At 35.6% G+C, this 19,580-nt stretch overlaps 2 protein-coding genes and 1 non-coding gene across 3 annotated transcripts; all 3 read left to right on the forward strand.

Annotated features, from left to right (window-relative positions):
* Nucleotides 1–2,352: 2,352 nt before the first annotated feature.
* CDC25 (Rhodanese/Cell cycle control phosphatase superfamily protein) lies at nt 2,353–4,314 on the forward strand. Its single transcript, XM_068485232.2, has 3 exons — nt 2,353–2,595; nt 2,667–2,805; nt 3,879–4,314. Exons 1-3 carry the CDS (start codon nt 2,513–2,515, stop codon nt 4,053–4,055), a joined length of 399 nt encoding a protein of 132 aa, XP_068341333.1. The 5' UTR covers nt 2,353–2,512; the 3' UTR covers nt 4,056–4,314.
* An 872-nt stretch (nt 4,315–5,186) lies between these two features.
* TRNAI-AAU (transfer RNA isoleucine (anticodon AAU)) lies at nt 5,187–5,260 on the forward strand. The gene has a single exon. It is a non-coding gene; the product is annotated as a tRNA-Ile (tRNA).
* Nucleotides 5,261–5,310: 50 nt separating this feature from the next.
* On the forward strand, nt 5,311–7,934 carry LOC137744938 (uncharacterized). The gene is made up of 4 exons (XM_068484759.2): nt 5,311–5,435; nt 5,514–5,591; nt 5,728–5,823; nt 7,570–7,934. The coding sequence occupies exons 1-4, from the start codon at nt 5,433–5,435 to the stop codon at nt 7,645–7,647; spliced, it is 255 nt and encodes an 84-aa protein (XP_068340860.2). The 5' UTR covers nt 5,311–5,432; the 3' UTR covers nt 7,648–7,934.
* The last annotated feature ends 11,646 nt before the right edge of the window (nt 7,935–19,580 follow it).

The raw sequence follows: 19,580 nt of genomic DNA on the forward strand, positions 1-19,580 counted from the left end.
AGATGCCCTCGGTTATAACCTCATTATCTCAGGACAAACCTCGTCGTTCTTTGCATCAACAGACCACCAGGGAAGTGCCGAACAAGCTCTCTAAGATTAAGATTGTGAGGATGATGATCGCCTAAATGTTAACGATGATGTCCCAGAAATCGTTGTCAATGGGTCAAGCTGTCACCAAAGGTGATCTCGATCCAAGTTCAATTCTGTAAAGGGTATCGAAGTGCGTAAAGATAAGTGTATTGGTAATTTTTTTCTAGAGAATAGACAATCTAAGGTAAACCATGAAGATGGATCAATGGATCATATCTTCCAACTTCCATTGTTATTCCAACTTAATCAGAAGAACACTTGAACCTTATATATGGAGCGAAGTCCTTAACTAAGTTCAAAATATCATGGATGCATTTTTGCTCACCACTTCGACGACGGTGTTAATGCTCATCACCTTAATAAGTTAAATTTTAAGATTGGCTCAAATGTCAATATGGTATTTTACGTGTTTGGTCAATTTGGTATCTATTATTTTAATTTGACTGATTTAGTCCTTGTATTTTAAACAGTTTGCAAATTTGATCAAATATATTAGTTTACTATTAAATATTATTAGGTTTTTATCACAAATGGTCATTGAAATTGACCATCATCATCAAGATGATCCCTGAAATTAAAAATCAATTAATGTAGTCCCTGAAAATAGATGTCGCAAATCAATGTGGTCCTTCTATCACAATTCTGTTAAAAATTCCTTTAAGTGCTGATGTGGCACATAAATGGGCCCTACAATATTTGCTGTTTTTTTTTTTTTTTAATCACAAATGGTTCTTGAAATTGACCAACACCATCAAGATAGTCCCTGAAATTGACCCACACTATCAATATGGTCCATGAAATTAAAAATCAATCAATGTAGTTTTTGAAAATAGGTGTCGCATATCAATATGATCTTTCCGCCACTATTCTGTAAAAAAAATTATTATGTGTTGATATGGGTTTAATAATCAATAAAAAAAAAGTTGTCTAAATACCTTTTTGCACAATGAATTTTTTTTTCTTATAGTAGGGCCTATTTCGAAGAGAGATCCCTTCCATAAATTCTCAAAGGCACAAGGCTTAACCAAGGCCTAAGAGGGGGTGTGGAAATATTTTTCAACCAACAATAGATGCCCTCGGTTATAACCTCATTATCTCAGGACAAACCTCGTCGTTCTTTGCATCAACAGACCACTAGGGAAGTGCCGAACAAGCTCTCTAAGATTAAGATTGTGAGGATGATGATCGCCTAAATGTTAACGATGATGTCCCAAAAATCGTTGCCAATGGGTCAAGCTGTCACCAAAGGTGATCTCGATCCAAGTTCAATTCTGTAAAAGGGTATCGAAGTGCGTAAAGATAAGTGTATTGGTAATTTTTTTCTAGAGAATAGACAATGAAGGAGATAGAGAAATGTAGACAGGGATTGGAGGTGATTGCATGACTGGGTTTTTGGGTTGACAATTTTTTTATTAACTATTAAATTATTAAACATATTTGTATTTTTTAATTTAATTAGACTTGTGTGACCCATTTATGCGTCACATTAGTACATAACAGAATTTTTGACATAATTGTGACGGAAGCGCTACATGGATTTGAGATACTTGCGGAACTACATCGATCAATTTTCAATTTCAATGACCATTTTAATGTCGTAGGTCAATTTCAATGACCATTTGTGAGAAAAATGACTTATGGGGCCCATTTATGTGCCACATCAGCATTTAACATAATTTTTAACAGAATTGTAACGAAATGAACACATTGATTGATTTTTAATTTCATGAACTATCTTGATGATGAGGGTTAATTTCAGAGACCATTTGTGATAAAAACACAATATTTTATTTTAAATTATTAGAAACCCTATTTATTTAAAAAGCATGAAAAGCTCAAAGTAAAATTTAAAAAAAAAACGGAGATTAAAAACTTAAGGCAACATCTACAACCACAAACATGAAGTGGAAAGGGAGATCCACAATAAGGAGAAAGGGTGCAAATCGATGCTACAAAGGTGGTGGATGCCGAGATGACTCATATTGTTGTCGTATAGGATCTACGCTACCATGGCAGCAGAAGGTGAAGAGCACGTATCATCGACGTGACCCATATTGACACGTAGCACTCGATCATTATTCACATAGATGTCACGATACTAGTTAATAGTTGATTTAACGGTAACTTTAACAAATGTATGAAAGTATCCTAAAATTATGATTTTATATACCATTCTAGAATGAAAAAATTCTTAATCTATCAAATATTGAAAATCAGTATTTTTCCCGATAATAAATTGAGATTAACCCTAAATTTACTCACATGCAAAAGCAAAAATGTCAAAAGAAAAGTGAACGAAAAATAAAGGAGCGCGTGAAGGAGGATTTTCGTAGCCCATAAGAAAAAAAAAATATCAATTCTTCAACTTGTTCTTCATCTTCCATTTTTGGCTGTGATTCCTGCAGCAACCAATAGAATCGACATGGCTAAGAGCATCTCCTACATTACAGGCTCTCAGCTTCTCTCCCTCAAACCCCGCCCCAACATCGCCATCATCGACGTCAGGTAACATCACCTTCTCTCTCTTACTTCTGAGATTTTGATTTTTTTGGTTAAAAATTTGATTTGGTAAAAAGGGACGACGAGCGGAGCTGCGACGGGCACATAGCAGGATCTTTGCATTACCCGAGTGGGAATTTCTACGACAAGATCTCCAATCTCGCTCAAGATGTCAAAGGCAAAGACACCCTCGTTTTCCACTGCGCTCTTAGCCAGGTTCGCAAACCCTTCCCAATCATGGATCATATCTTTCCATTTTGTTTCTGAGATTAATTTGCATTTACCCAATTTACAATTTCTTACTGTTTTTCCTAATTTGTGCTGAAATTTGAAAGCTTGGGTTGCCTAGAAACAGATTGATTTGAGATATAAAATGGAGTTTTCGTTGCTTAATAGCATGTTCTGAGGGCGTGTTTGCTTAGAAATAGGGGAAGTAAGCAACCTAGTTGATCTTATTCCTCGAATTTAGGTATTTGATTACGGATTTCAAAGGGGAAGTTATGAAGTGAAATGATTTTCGTACCCAAAATTTAGTAAATATGGAACATAAGAATCAAAATGATTCGAATTCTTATTTCCCGTAAACATGTCGTTTAGTGTTAATGGTTTAATTAAAGCATGCTCTAATATACTCATTAGCATGGTTTTCTTGGCTTGTTTTGAAACTGAAAGCATCTTCAAATGGATTTGTTGGATGTTATAATTATGAATTTTGGTATAACCCAGAAACAATTCTCCTTTTGCTTCGAACGAGCACGCAAGCCCTGTATGTATCTAGCTGAGCAGCTTGATCCTGCCTAGAAATTGTATGCTCTTGAAAAGTTGAAAGTAGGAATCGTTGTTTGATATGTTTTGTATCTGCAATTCAGTATCTTTTTGGATGAGGAATCAGCTTACTGCTATAGCAGAAAGATCCATTTTTTTTCTGACTTCTAAATTTTAGAGTTTTCTGATTGTATTTATCGCAAATAATTGAGTCAGAACTGTTCCGTGAAGTTTAAACAAGCTAATGCAATTCCTTTCTATAGTCCCAAATCCTCGAATACTGAACTGCCGTCATAAATCATAATATCTGCTACCCCCTTTAGCTGGTTGAAGTTTTGAACTCCGTCTACTTTCGTATTTTGTAATTATGTTTCTTTGGTTAAGGAAATGAATTAAGATCCTGAGTTAACTTCACCCACAAAATTTATTATACTAGTGATTACCTTTCTTTTAGTCACCCTCTCATGGTTGAAGTCTTTTTTGAAAGATTATATAATGCTGCAAGTTTTGCGATGGTTTTGTAGGTTCGGGGTCCATCCTGTGCACGAAAGTTTGCCAATTACCTTGAAGAGGTGAAGGAAGAGACTGGAATCAAAGACATTTTGATTTTGGAGCGTGGCTTCAATGGCTGGCAGAGTTCGGGTAGACCTGTTTGCCACTGCAACAGCATTCCCTGTAAAGGCGAGAGCGGGAGTGCGTAATGCGTGATTAAAAGGACATACTCGTCGAGGATGAAGCATATTGAATTTCCCTTTGTTCCATTGCCCCATTGCTGCAGGCTATCACAAAATACATATGTAAACAACTATATTTGTGTAATAATTGGTTTCTTTCAACAGCAAATGTTGATGGAAGTATGTAATTTGGGAACAAATATGTAACTTTGGGAACAAACTTCTTCCAACAGTTGCCATTGATTGAAGCAACAATGAGTAAGGAACATGTGTGCTTAACATGGAATGTTTGTTTGCCGTGGTTAATTCAGTGAGGGGCACTCAATGGATTTCGTTGATTGGATTTGATAAGGCAAACGGTAGATAATTTACACTAAGTTCATCTAAACTACGGAGAGCTAAGTTCATCTAAACTATGGAGAGAGAATCGTTTGAACGCAGGACTATGTGGGTAGAAGAGGAATGCCTTATCACGGGGAAGCAATGGATTCGTTACCATAATTTGAGCTTCAAACTCGCACGGATGGATTCATAGAAACGTGGAGTATGAATCCTAAGAACAAATCTAATTTGTATGGTTGTCAGTTCATAAGATAACTGTTAATGTTTTTTTGAACAAACGATATTATCTACATTAAAGAAGGAGGGGGAGAGGGAGGGTGAGCTTAGCTTCATAATGAGCTAGCAATAATGTAGTTCAAATTCACCTTTGGCAAGAATCGAACCTAAGACCTCTCATTGCAAGTGAAAATGAATACTACTAAGTGGCAGATAACTGTTAATGTTAGTGTGGAACACTTAAAAAAGGAAAAGTAAACTCTTCATATCTTAAAAAAGAAATACAGTACTAAGTGTTAGTTTTCGTCAGATACTATTTGTGTTTAATTTTAAATAAAAAAAGTCAAATGATTTTTGACTACATGATACACGATAAATGACTAAAATGTGAGGATCCAAAGTGGATCCGGATGGGATCCTAAAGTGGATCCGGATGGGATCCAGTTTCTCTCAAACTATTATAATGAGATTGATTAATAGTCGCGTTCGGTAGCAGTTTCTCTTTCGTAGTCGAATACGCTCAATGCCAGTTCAATTGAGTTTCTTTAATGCGCCGATGGCATTGAGAGAAAAATAATTATTTGGTTTCATTAAACAAAAGGCCTATTAGCTCAGCTGGTTAGAGCGTCGTGCTAATAACGCGAAGGTCGCAGGTTCGAGACCTGCATGGGCCATCTTTTCATTTATCCTTTTGTTTTCTTTCTTTTATATTTCTTAATTTGTTTTCTTTCTTTTATATTTCTTAAATATAATTCTCAAAGTTCCGTATACTTGTGTAAACAACCACCAAACCGGAAGAAGAAGAACTCCATCTCATCTTCTCATCAATCCAAATCGCGTTCGAAGATGGTAATGATCTCTCAATTTCTCATCCAATTTTTCCATCAATTTTCACTGTTTAATTATGTTTCTCCCTCTTTTCATTAGGTTTGCGTGGCGTGTCTCTTACCGCTTTTCCTCGTCCCAATCGTCAATCTTCTGCCCCTCCTCTTCGATTTGATCATGGTAAATCCCTCACTTCCCTGTTTGGTTTCCGGGAAAATTTTGCATCACTTCAAATTGAATTTGATTCCAGTTTACTTTCTAATTGTCCGAATTATGGTTTCTTTTATCAGACGTTGAATTTTCTGTGCATTTTTAGGGAAAAATTTACCAGCTTTTCGGATGGGAGTATAGGAAGCCAGAAAGGGCTCCTCCGGCGTGCCCTATTAAGCCTGTAGCTAAAAAGGACACCAAAGTGAGTCTGAATTTTGAATTTTGAATTCTCTTTAATTCTTTTAGTATAAATCTATATATATTTTATCTGTATGGATCGTCCCACAGGATCTTATCGGTTTCAATGTTTGTTGGGTTTTCTTGAAAGGATTGGTCTGATAATAAATGGGATGCAGAATTTGTAGAACCTTATAAGAGCTTGTAACACTAGTAGCATGCATATTGATGTTTAGTATTCTATTAGAATGGTTTAGCCGTGTTTTTTGCATTTCACGGTATCCGCATCTAGCGGTCTTTTTAATCCTGTACTTGAACAAACAAACAGAAACAAAATGCCATATCAAGCGTAAATGGCGGGTTCGTTGCGGTTAGTATAATAGTTGAGGATCGGAGGTTGATTGAACTGGATTTGGTGCTATGCATCAATGTGTTTTTCTGTTTTTCTCCGTTTGGTAAGTCGATCACTCAGCACTGTCGTCTCAAACAAACATGAGGACGTATCTCCCTTTGTTATGGTGCCTTCGAGCTGATAAATAACTGAATCCTTATGGATGCATATAGCACCAGGAAAAGTAGTGAAAACTGGCGAGAGAGTAGTTAGCTGAACTTTTTGGTCATTGAGATCGTTTAGGGTGTTAGTTGCATCAGATTTTACCAGCTGGGTTTTTTTTTTTCTTTCCTGTGACAAGGAATTCTATCATCTAGTGACACCGGTGGTTGTTGCTCCTAGTTAGAGTAAAGAATAAACAGTGATGGTTTATATCAGTTGTGAAGGAAAACTTTGGTGTGTGAATCTTCGGGACTAAGATATAGACTCTGTTGTGTCTTCCTTGTGGTAGATAACTGTTTGTTCTCCATTCTTGGGGGTTTGAAGTACGGGTGAGATCTTTATACAGTTGAAAGGGAGGAATGGATAATGGGTTCTGTTTATCTATCATGAAAAAAAATTCCCTCAACCAAGGAGAAAAAGTGGGATGGATGGTTGTTGGATACCAATCAGTGACTTCTTGATTTTGTAAAAAATCATTGGCCTTTACGTTTAAAACTGAATTACTTGCTTCCAGCTGTTTGTTAGAAGATAATTGTATTCAACGCAAGATTCAAGGAAATTATTGTCTTTAAAACACAGGCTTAGGCTATGTTTGGATGCGGTATTTCCTAAGTCCGAAGGGATTGATGGGATGATAGTGAGGGATGGATCACAAAATGTTGGATCAGAGGGATCAGAACTGCACCATATGAGCATTGTGGAGGCATGTAAGAGTGAGTAGTAAATGATTCCTTCCAAGTAGAGATTTGCGAATCCCACTCACATTTCTTTGTAATGCTCATATGGTTCATTTCTAATTCCTTCAATCTAATATGTTATATTGTTATTCATTCTGTACTAACTGGACCTCGGTCCCTTGGTACTTACACGAAGTCCCTCACCCAAACATAGCCTAAAGATACATTTCCAATCATGAAAGTGTGCTTATGAGAGTTCATCACCTAACAATTTTCAGTTTGATTCTTGCATTACTAGCTTGTGAATGCATTACTCTTTGCTGGTTATTCTTGTGCTCGGCTGACATTAAACTAAACGCTTTGAAGTGTGATATTACTGAAACGCCACTTATTACTGGTCATGATAGAGTGGTGGCTGTTGCTGAATCTTGCTATTTTAACCTCTGACTTACCTAGTTTTTGTGTGCCTCTTTGGTTGCTCTGGTTGTTTTCACAAGGATGCTTTGAGTGGTTGCTAAATTTGCATTTCCGTTTATTTCAGGTGAGTGAAAAAGCTGAACCTGGGCAACCAGACACTGCTCCAGAATCGGTGGGAGCGGAAGGCTTGAAGAAAGACTGATCCTCGGACTCTTTTGCTGTTATGTGCATGAACCTGACATATGTACAAGCATAAGGCCTTTCTTTTCTTCTCAAGAAAACAACATCCTCGATCAGCTGGTGTGACAGATGTGTAAAATATGTCGTTTGTTTCGACTACTTCGTTAAAGTTGGAAGGTTTGAACCTTTGCCTCTAATCGTAGGGGCTAAAATCCCGAACGTTTTGGACAACCTTGTTTCTTGTCGTTCAATTTGATTATACAATGAGAGATGAAGAGGTAGCACAAACCAGTCTGAATTGGTTATTAATCTTTTGACTTGGATTTTCCTTTGAATTTTCCTCTTGAATTAAACGGGGAAATTTGGAACAGTAACCAAAATTTGGATTCCATATAGAATCATAGCCCTTGTTTTGAGTTTTTGATAATTATAACCAAAAGTTGATATAAAAGTACTAATATACCCTTAAAATTAAATTTTCCTAATCCCATTACAGACGTATGTAGGTATACAGAACTGCATGATTCGAACACCAAACCCAAGAGCAAATCAAGCAACTGTAAAGTATAGCATCGAAGCCATTGCAGAAACTACAGAAGTGGTAGCAGCCTAGCAGGGTCTTGGGTTTGTGTATGAAAGCTTCGTCGTCCACATGTTTTGATGGAGATCTTGGGAAACGAACATTTTATTATTATTCGGTTAGAAATTGTAGAAAGAGTACAATTTTATTAAGAACAAAAGGGTAAAATTAATAGATTAATAGCCAATAATAATAAAATTTGGGAAAGCAGATCCAAATTCCAGTGAAGAGATGGAGAAGTGTATTTTCTGATTATTCATGCATTAGTGTTGGATATTATTAGTCAAATAGTACATGAATTATGCAGCACTGGTGATGCAAGGATTGTGGAAAGGAAAGCTTGACGATGCATGGTAAGGGTATATTAGTGTTTTTATATCAAATTTTGGTTATAATTATCATTAACTTAAATTGTTGGTTGTGAGGTCAAAATTCTGGTTATTTTTCCATATATCCTGAATTAAATAAACCAAGATGCTTGGTTCGGTACAGAACACTATATTTTCGTTTAAAAACCCGAACCAAACAGCCGGTTCCGTATTGTTTGTTTTCCGACATTTTGCTCCACCCCTAGCAAAACCATTAATTTGCTTGGGCTTTTAGGCTTTGGGCTCTTATTTATGGGCTTTGGGTTTCCATTATTGGCCAATAAAATAACAAATTGATACCACGTTGTTGGGATATTTTACTACGACGACTTATAAGAGTTTTTACTACAAATGATTCTTAAAATTAACTCATCTTATCAAAATGGTTATTGAAATTGAAAATCGATTAATATAGTCTCTTAAAAGCGTTTCAAATTAATATTATCTTTCTGTTACAATTTTATCAAAATTTTTATTATGTGCAGATGCGGTCCCATAAATCTACTTAACTATTATCGTTTGGATTAAAAATATTTAAATGAACACAGCAGAGGAGATAGCGACATAAACATGAAAGTCCCCGGAAGGACACCGTTGAGTTTTGTGATTAAACAAAGGAAAATGACAAACTATTTTTAACTAAAAGAAAAAACTGTAGACCGCCTTTTTGATAAAAAATTAAGTGGCTGTGTTTTTTAGCCCTCCATTGACTTGAAGAATCTACAAGAAAAAATCTAGTTAGGATCCATCGAGTAGAGCCAGTGCAGGACAGATCAGCAAAGACCAGGACCACCGTCCGATGGAAAGCGACATTTTACATTTACAATTGTTGGTCCGGCAAACATGGAACACCGTTAGGATTCATGACCTGGCATTCGTGTTGTTTTCGTGTTATACTCGATAGTTTAACGGGTCGTATCATTTAACATCAGTTAAAGTAAACGGGTAATATGACCTGATCCGAAATCCACCAGTTAATATTATCAAGTAATATGATCCGATCCGTTACATGTTATAAAAAATATATTTTAAATCAATAAAAGTGAAAATGAAAAACATAGTTTAACAAAAAAAATGTAAAACATAATATTAAATTAGTATATACATACTAAATTTCAGAGATGACCTCTTCATGAAAGTTGTAAAGCTTTTTATTACGAGTGATTACATTTTTCACACTTCTACAATAATTATTATTAATTTTATTAATTTTGCACTCAAATAAAAAACACTGTTCATGAGATTTGAAGGGTTTAAAAAATTTAAATGACCATATAACCATCGTCTAAGCGTTGAGGATGCAATTATGAACATTTATTATGCTTTCACATCTTTCAGACTTATATATTAATGATTATGAATTTTGTTTATTTTGAACTCCCTTAAAATACTATTCATGAGAGTTTGTATGGTTTTAAAATTTGACACGATCATATACCCATCCTCAAAGCGTATAGGATGCGACTACGAGCGTTTGCATATTTTTCACATATGTAAATTGATTATTATAATTTTTTTAATGTGTTTGGTATTTTTAATTACTTGATATTTTTATTTTTAATGTGTTTTATGATTTTTAATCTCAATCTTTGCCTATAATATACTATAAAAATCAATAAATAAATAAAACTTTAATTTTAAAATAATAATAGAATAATAATTAACAATATATACATATTCATTATATCTATTGTATTTTATAGTAAGTTTTCTTTAGTAGTTTAAAAAATTAAAATCATCAAAATAATTTTTTTCTTATCGTGTCGAAACAGGTTACCCGCGTGTCACTATCGTGTAAACCTGTTAAGGACCCGTTATTAACGGGTTATTATCATGTGACCCGATTAGTTATCATGTTGATTTGAAACCTATTATTTTTGTATCATTTACGTGTCGTGTAAGAAATTATCAGGTCTATTCATAGGTCATGCTTCAATATTGTAAAAAAAAAAGGGGAATTTTGTATGTGTATCTTCTAAACTTGTATGCATGTGTGCTAATACTACGTGTACTTTCAATATTTCATTTTTACTAACTAGAGTCTCTTAATTGTTAGAATTTAACATTTACGTTACTTTTTATCCAATTTTCCGTTAAACATGCTCCCCCGATGGAGGGATGATATTGCCAATTCACTTCCTATGTCCAGCCGGAATCAACTTATACTAAGTCAAAAGGCATTTTTTTTAGCATGTTGAAGTCAAATCATGAAGTGAAAGAGAGAAGTTTTTTATGGTAAAAATGTGAAAAAGAGAAGTTGATTACGTACGTGTTTGATTTTGGCAAGGGTTGTTGGAGACTTGAGGTGAAAATTAGAAATAAATCTAGTCATTTATTTACAGTGGATTTTCAATATTTTTGTAGGTTGAACAAGTGGGTGTGCAATCCATCTTAATTTATTCAAATTTTAATTTTTCAAGGTCTAATGAAGGGAATTGCCAAACTGGGCTGTACAAACCTCCAATTTTGGAGCCATATTGACTAGGAAATATTATTTGGAGCCAATTTGACTCTAACCAGTCTCATAAAGTTAATTGAATAAAAATATTCCTACATGTGATATGTTTTAACAGCAAAATAGATGAAAATTAACGTAAATGTACATTCCAACAATTAAGAGAGTTCAGTGGTATTATCGCACATGTTTATAAATTCATGTAGTACTTGCCACAAAATTCTTGTAAAAAAAATAATTTAAAAAACTTGACAAATCGGATTTTCTTTTAATTTTCTCGGAAGAAATTGGGAAAATATATTATTTTTAAATTGGGAGGTTGGTGGGCAGTGTGTTAGGAATGGGGAAAGATGACTTTGCTGTAAAGGCAGGTTAAATTTTTAATGGTGACATTCAAACATGGCCAATGGCTTCACTGGACCGTTGAGTTGAAGCCCCAGCCTTAGGGTTCTGCTTAGGGTTTGGTGTGATTATTATATTTTCACTTACTTGCCTGCCAAGGGAAACCAAGATGAATTGTAGACTAAAGGTTGATGGTGAAAGCTTGTGAGGTGATGGTGATTTGAAAGGTCGAATATTTTGTTCTGCAGTTAATGTGAAATGAAAGTTGATGAAGCAAGTTCGATCTGTGCATGATATGGACAAGTATAATAAAACGCAGTTATTTTGGATTAGGGTTTTTGTATAATTTTATGTGGTAGGGTTTTGCAGCTATCTTTACAAAAAGGCAAAAATTAGGAAAATGTTAATGATGTTATAAATAGACAAAAGTTAGAGAGATAACTTTTCTAAGAACATGAGCAAAGCAGGTGCAAAATATCACACTATGACTTTAGTAGCTATAACACTAAAAGGATGACAGATAAAGAGAGGGAAGGATACTGATATTATTTCTTTTACTTTCTTTCACAGTACATTTGATAACAGACAGAATGCTCTATTTATAGAGCGACTCTCGTAACTACAACCATCAAAATACAATGATGATACTTTTGAAAGTATCAAACACTATTACTCACTATTACTAAGTCTTTGGGCACTATTTTGAGTGGGCATTCACCCACTAATTCTATAACACTCCCCCTTGGATGCCTACATATCAACATCAGTTGTCTCATTAAAACCTTTGCTCGGAAAAACCCAGTGGGAAGAAACCATAGCGAAGGAAAAAGAGTACAACTTTACCTGGATTGTTGATATAGTGTTAAGTATGCTTATGTTGCCTCGTTAAAACCTTGATAGGAAAAACTTTGTGAGAAAAATTCTAGTCAAAGGAAAAAGAGTACAACAAGCATGTATCATGGATGCTTCCCCTGATATTTATCTTCCCCTGATTCTGCATTCTTCAAATTTAGTTAATTGGTAAGTCGATGTAATCCGATAATCTGTACTAACTTCTGAAACGTGCATTTTGGTAGAGACTTGGTGAACGGGTCTGCCAGATTTTCATTAGAATGGATTTGTCTGACTTCAATAACTTTAGCCTTCTGAAGCTCATGTGCACTGAAAAACTTTAGCGATATATGTTTAGTCTTATCGCCCTTAATGAATCCTTCATTCATTTGGACAACACAGGCTGCATTATCTTCATGGATGACAGTTGGATTGTCTGTTTTCGAAGGTAGACCACATGAATTCCGGATATGATGGATCATTGATCTTAACCAGGAACATTCACAACTTGCTTCATGTAAAGCAAGTATTTCTGAGTGATTTGAAGATGTAGCAACTAATGTTTGCTTTGTTGAGTGCCATAAGATTGTTGTATCTCCATTAGTGAACACATATCCAGTTTATGAGCAGGTTTTATGTGGATCAGAGAGAAAATCAGCATCTGCATATCCAGCAAGGATCTGGTCATTTGTGGATTTTCCTGAGTAGAAGAGACCCCTGTTTGTTGTCCCACGAAGGTATCGCAAAACATCTTTGACTCATTTCCTATGACGCATTGTTGGAGCAGAGCTATACCTTGCTAACAAGTTAACTGAAAAAGCTATATCTGACCTAGTACATTGCGCTAAGTACAATAAAGTATCTATTGCACTCCGATATGGTACTTCTGGACCAATAACCATTTCATCATCTTCTTTTGAATGAAATGGATTTTTCTTAATGTCCAAAGAATGAACGACCATTGGCGTGCTGAGTGACTAAGCCTTGTCCATGCCAAATCGCTTCAGGATTTTTTCAATGTAAGCTAATTAGTGGACCAAAATTCCATTAGCACAATGCTCGATCTGCAGGCCGAGACAATATTTTGTTTTCCCGAGGTCTTTCATTTCAAATTCGCTTTTAAGATATTTAACAGTTTTATTGAGCTCTTCAGGAGTTCTAACTAGGTTCATATCATCAACATATACTGTCACTATAGCAAATTCAATCCTTCTTTGATCAAATATTCACTGAGATGATTATACCACATTCGTCCATATTGTTTGAGCCCATACAATGATCGTCTTAATTTGATCGAGAGTATACCTCGTGGTTTGTTAGTTGTTTCAGGCAACTTAAGTCCTTCTGGGACTTTCATGTATATGGCAGTATCTAATTCTCCATATAGATACGCAGTAATGACATCCATAAGTCGCATGTTAAGCTTTTCTGGAACCACTAAACTTATTAAGTAATGTCCATTACAGGAGAATATGTCTCCTCATAATCAATTCCAGGTCTTTGTGAAAAGCCTTGTGCAACGAGTTGTGCTTTTTATCTTGCAATCTCATTTTTCTCATTGCGTTTTCTTGTGAATATCCATTTGTAACCCACGGGATTTATATCAGGCGGAGTTTGGACTACCGGTCCAAAAACATTTCGCCTTTCTAAGGAATTTAATTATGCATGGATTGCATCTTTCTACTTAGGCCAATCTTGTCTCTGTTTGTGAATATTCATTAACAGAGTAGGGCTCAATATCATCACTTAATATGATTTCAGTGGCTATTGCGAATGTGAACATATCATCGATGATTATTTCATTCCAATCCCACAATTCATTTGTACATGCATAATTTATGGAGATTTATTTGCTTTCATGTAATATATCTCTTCAAGGACATGTGTCTCATCAAGGACATTTTCTTTTTCTGGAAGTACAAAATCATGAATTGCAGATTTTTCATTCATTTTCTCTTCCTGAATGATTCATTTGGATTCAGCTGTCATTTTCTTTTTCTGGAAGTACAAAATCATGAATTGCAGATTTTTCATTCATTTTCTCTTCCTTAATGATTCATTTGGATTCAGCTGTGCCCTTGTCTTTCCCTTTCGAGGGACTGAATCTTTTAAACCTGGGGTTCTACCACTCTTCAGGCGTGCACCAGATGAATCATTCGCTGCTAATTTATTTTGTCCAACAAGGACATCAATTCTTATAGGTGCATTTGCAGTTGATATATGTGATTTTGTCACTTTCATAGCATCATTAAATGCATCTGGCATTTGATAGGCAATACTGTGAAGATAAACAATCATTTTCACTTCATTTTCACATTGAGTGCTACCTGGATCAAAATGAGATAAGGTGGGTACAACCCATGTTAGCTCTTGCCGTTCTTCTGGAACGATATTTTCTCCCCCTAACAACGGAAAAACTGTCTCATCAAAGTGACAATCAGCAAAACGAGCTATAAACATATCACCAATTAGGAGTTCCAAATATCTAATGATAGATGGTGAATCAAAACCCACATAAATTCCTAGTCTACGCTGAGGTCACATTTTAGTGCGTTACGGCGGTGCAATAGGCACATAAACATCATAACCAAAAACTCGTAAATGTGAAATGTTTGGCTAATGTCCAAACACGAGTTGTACTGAGGAGTATTGGTGGTTGGCTTTAGGTCTCAATCGAACCAATGATGCAACATGTAAGATGGCATTTCCCCATGCAGAAACTGACAATTTTGTTTTCATGAGTAGAGTGCGAGCTATTAACTGAAGCCACTTGATCAATGCTTTTGCTAAACCATTTTGAGTATAGACATGAGGAATAAGGTGTTCAACATCAATGCCCAATGTCATGCAGTAATCATCAAAGGTTTGAGACGTAAATTCATCAACGTTATCAAGTGGAATTGACTTAATGGGATAATCTAGGTACTGTGCTCGTAACTTGTTTATCTGAGCAAAAAGTCTCAAAAAAAACTACATTCCGAGTAGATAAGAGACAAACATGTGACCATCGGATAGATGCATCAACCAAAACCGTAAAATATCGAAATGGTCCACAAGATGGTTAAATAGGTCCATAAGTATCCCCTTGAATTCTTTGCAAAAATGTTGAGGATTCAGCATCAACCTTTAGTTGTGATGGTCTAATTACCAACTTCCCTTAAGAATAAACCTTGCAAGTGTTATCATTTGAGGTAGCAATGTCTCTGCTCAATAATGGATGTCTATTAGAGTTGGTAATGATCCTACGCATCATGGTGGATCTTGGATGACCCAAATAGTCATGCCAAAACATGTAATCATTTGAATCAATGAACTTCTGGTTCATGACAGCATATGATTCAATTATCCTTATGTATGTATAATACAATCCACTCGACAAACCACGCAACTTCTCCAATATACGTTTCTGGGTATCATTGGAGGTAATGGATAGATACTCCACATTTTTTGCATTTTTTGTTTCAATGTGTTATCCATTTAAACGTATGTCTTTGAAACTCAACAAATTTCGAGTAGATCGAGTAGCATACAATGCATTCTGTACTGACAATATTGTTCCATTTGGTAACATAATTTGGACTTTCCCTGAGCCTTCAATTACACCTGATTGACTTGATATTGTTGTTACCCTTACTCTTGTATGCATCAAGATTGAGAAATACTTTCGATCACGAAGTATTGTATGTGTGGTTGCGCTGTCCGCAAGACAAATATCTCCGCAATTTCTCATGTTTTGAGAATAACCATAGCTTTTATCCATGCTTTCTGAGTAAAGGGGATCACAGTTAAAAACAACTTAGAAAATGCCTCTTTTATTGAAATGCGAGTTTTTAAACTTCAAGTTCAGAATAATAAAAGTACAGCAAATATAAGTGATTCAGTCGGACCGATACACTTCATTCCCTCTTTCTACAATGAAGTTCGAGACATCTAGGTGGGTTGTGTTCAACTGTCCTGATAAGTCGCACACAGGATCAGGTCTATCCATTGGTCTAGCCTGGTCGAGGAAATTAGTCTCAACACCCTTCTCCTTGAGGGAGACTTAATATAGATCCACCAGATGTTTTGGGGTACGACTGGTACACGCCCAGTGCCGATTGTCACCACATCTATGGCAGGCTCCATCAGAGTTTCTAAGAGCAATGTTCATACGAACTTTGCCTTTGTGGCAATTTTCATTTTTAAAGCTCGGGCCTGAATTTTACCTTGGAATCTGTTGTGAAATTGTCCACCATGATTCTTGCCTTTCCTGTTCCACTGGCTTTGCTTATGGCCATGTCCTCGTTTATGAGTATCCCCACAGAGCTTCATCTGAGAGGTAATTATGAACAACGGAGAATTGTACTCAGCCACTGACTTGAAATCCTAGATCCTTAGGTGAGTCCATTCATAGCGAGCTCTTGGAAGAATCACCGTTGTCTGGTTATTGTATCTGTTTCTCAATGCCTTCCAGAGAGCTAACGGATCTTCAACCGTTAAGTACTCGCTATTTAGTCCTTCATCAAGATGGCGATGAATAAAGATCATGGCCTTCGCCCGATCTTGAGAGGATGGCCTGTTTTCTTCCCTAATGGTATCTCCAAGATTCCCTGCTTCCAGATGGATCTTGGTATCCAGTACCCAGGTAAGGTAATTCTTCCCAGTAATGTCCAGGGCAGCAAAATCAAGCTTTGCCAAGTTTGCCATTTTCTTTTCTTTCTAAAAGAAAAATGAGATGCGTAAGAACTTGCAATAATATGTATTCCTAGAGGAATATGGTGTTAGAACTTCTGGTTCTTACAAATATTTCATTTTGATTTTCAGGCCAAAAATGATAAGCACTCGAAACTTCAAGCTCGAGATTTTCATGATTAATGAGAAGGGCGATTGTACCGCACAAGTCTCATCGAAACAAGCATAGGATGATCGATTATTCCGCACCACTTGAATAGCAGAAAAATTTATATATGCAGAGTAAGATATAATATATTTAAATATGTAGAGCAAGGTGGACGATTGTACCGCACCACCTAAAATTGCAGTAAAATTAAATTTGCATCTTAAGATGGGCTATACCGCACCATCTTTGATCGTAGTGAAAATTAAATTTGCAGTTCAAGATGGGCGATTGTACCGCACCATCTTTGATTACAGTAAAATTAACATAAATAAACACTGGGTTAGAAACCAGGAACTACACCAAACAAGAAATCAAAGTTATAAGTAACTATTAAATTTAGAATGAGAAGCAGGCATGGTGCTAGCAGTTCATCACCTGGGTATATCACGCAGATGAAGCAGAAGAAGAAGAAAAACAGGAAAAACCTTAAAGGAAGCATTTTTTTTTATTTCTTTCTTTCGGTGAAGGGAGATGTGAACTATTTAAGGTTAGAGAGTCGTGTTGATAACGTGTTATAAATAGACAAAAGTTAGAGAGATAACCTTTCTAAGGACAAGAGCAAAGCAGATGCAAAATATCACATTATGACTTCAGTAGCTATAACACAAAAAGGATGACAGATAAAGAGAGGGAGGGATACTAATATTATTTCTCTTGTTTTCTTTCGCAGTGCATTTGATAACAGACGGAGTGCTCTATTTATAGAGCGACTCTCGTAACTACAACCATCAAAATGCAATGATGATACTTTTGAAAGTATCAAATACTATTACTCACTATTACTAAGTCTTTGGGCATTCTTTTGAGTGGGCATTCACCCACTAATTCTATAACAAATGAATCTTAGTTAGGCACATGAACAAATAGAGGAAAAGCGTAACTGTATATAATTCGCACATTATAAGTTTTTTTTAATAAGATTTATCTAGAATAATTTTAGTTTAGATTGTAAAATCATGATGAGAGTCTTGATATCATGAAGGTATGTGATATTTGGGCAGTTTGAATTAAAAAACTAATTCATCGGTATAGTTGAGGTTGAATTTTTTACCCTCATTAATTTAGTTAAACTTGTTACTTAGTATTATGGTTTAGTAATAGTTTTCTTCACTTATAAGTGAGAGGTCTTATGTATGTTCGATTCTTAGCAAAGACGAATGCGAACTAAATATGATTAGCACATTATGAAGTTTAGTCTACTCGTCCATCCTTAATGTAGATAATTAATACAATATATTAAAAAAATTTAGTTAAACTTGAACGCTTATCGAGTAGTTCAAAGTTCAGATTCCCTTTTAACCGCTTGAAGGGACCAACTTAAACATATTACCAAACTCAAAGACAATAAAAATGTACATAATCAACAAGACCTCTAGTGCATCGTCTTATCTACTTGAATTAGAAGCTTCATTCAAATTCTATGAGTTATAATTATTTTGTTTTCTGTTTTTATTTTTTAATTTTGAAAAATTAAAAAGTAAAACTTGTTTGTGTTGTGATCTATATTTAACTAAGGTGTGCGGCAAAGAGATAAAAGAGAGTGGAGAATAGACTTGAGAAATTGCGTGTTAATTCCCCAGTCATTGTGCCTTTATTTATAGTAATAAGGAGGAGAGAAACTTGCTCTCCAAGTAATACAAAGTCTATTAGGAAAGATCTTCTAGATCCCAAAAGATTCCTAATCTATCTCTACTTAAGATTTACACAATTACAATATGTATTAGAACATATGTCACAACACTCCCCTTGAGTATGCAAATACTCAAGTGGATGGCGCATCAGATCTTTAGGCAAATGTAGAAGCAGTTAATGAAGTCGTCTCGTCTAGTCAGTACAAGTAACGAATGCGAGTCTCAAAACAACGAAAGAATGCATAGGTGGTAAAACTCACAAAATCTCGCTATAGCAAAACCCAAGGTGGGACAAAAGCCTATAGTCAAAGGAGAAAAGGGAGAAGTTGCATTAAGTTAAAACTATACGTCTTCGGGACGCAAGTAGGGCGTAAACAAGGGTATAACCAACCTAGGATGGGTGCTTCATCAAAACTAGTCAGGTAGCAAAAATCCAGTGGGAAAAATACTCATAATCGTAGGAAAATAAGTACATTAAGGTCAAATGAGTATACTTCTGGATACTCCCCCTGAGTTTGACAAAACTTCCAAATAAAACTACAAGCATCGCAAGTGAGAAAGTTACATATACCAATTCCTTAAATAAGCTTCCAGAAGGTAAACTTCGGCAGTGACTTTGTGTAGATGTCGGCAAGGTTGTCTGGGATTGGACTTGACTTCAATCTTCTGATGCTCATGCTGATGTAGACACAATATGCTTGGCGTTGACTTGTTAGGATGTATCATGATTTGGTCGATACATACGACGTTGTTTTCATGGATCGTTATTGAGACTCAACGATGGATGAAAATCACAAGGAGTTTGAATATGCTCAACAAGAGTTCTTGATCATATCTTTCACGTGATGAGATATAGTGAGTCTTGGAAC

Source organism: Pyrus communis, chromosome 12 (assembly GCF_041283825.1).
Source record: "Pyrus communis isolate YQ-2024b chromosome 12, ASM4128382v1, whole genome shotgun sequence".
Taxonomy (NCBI): domain Eukaryota; kingdom Viridiplantae; phylum Streptophyta; class Magnoliopsida; order Rosales; family Rosaceae; genus Pyrus; species Pyrus communis.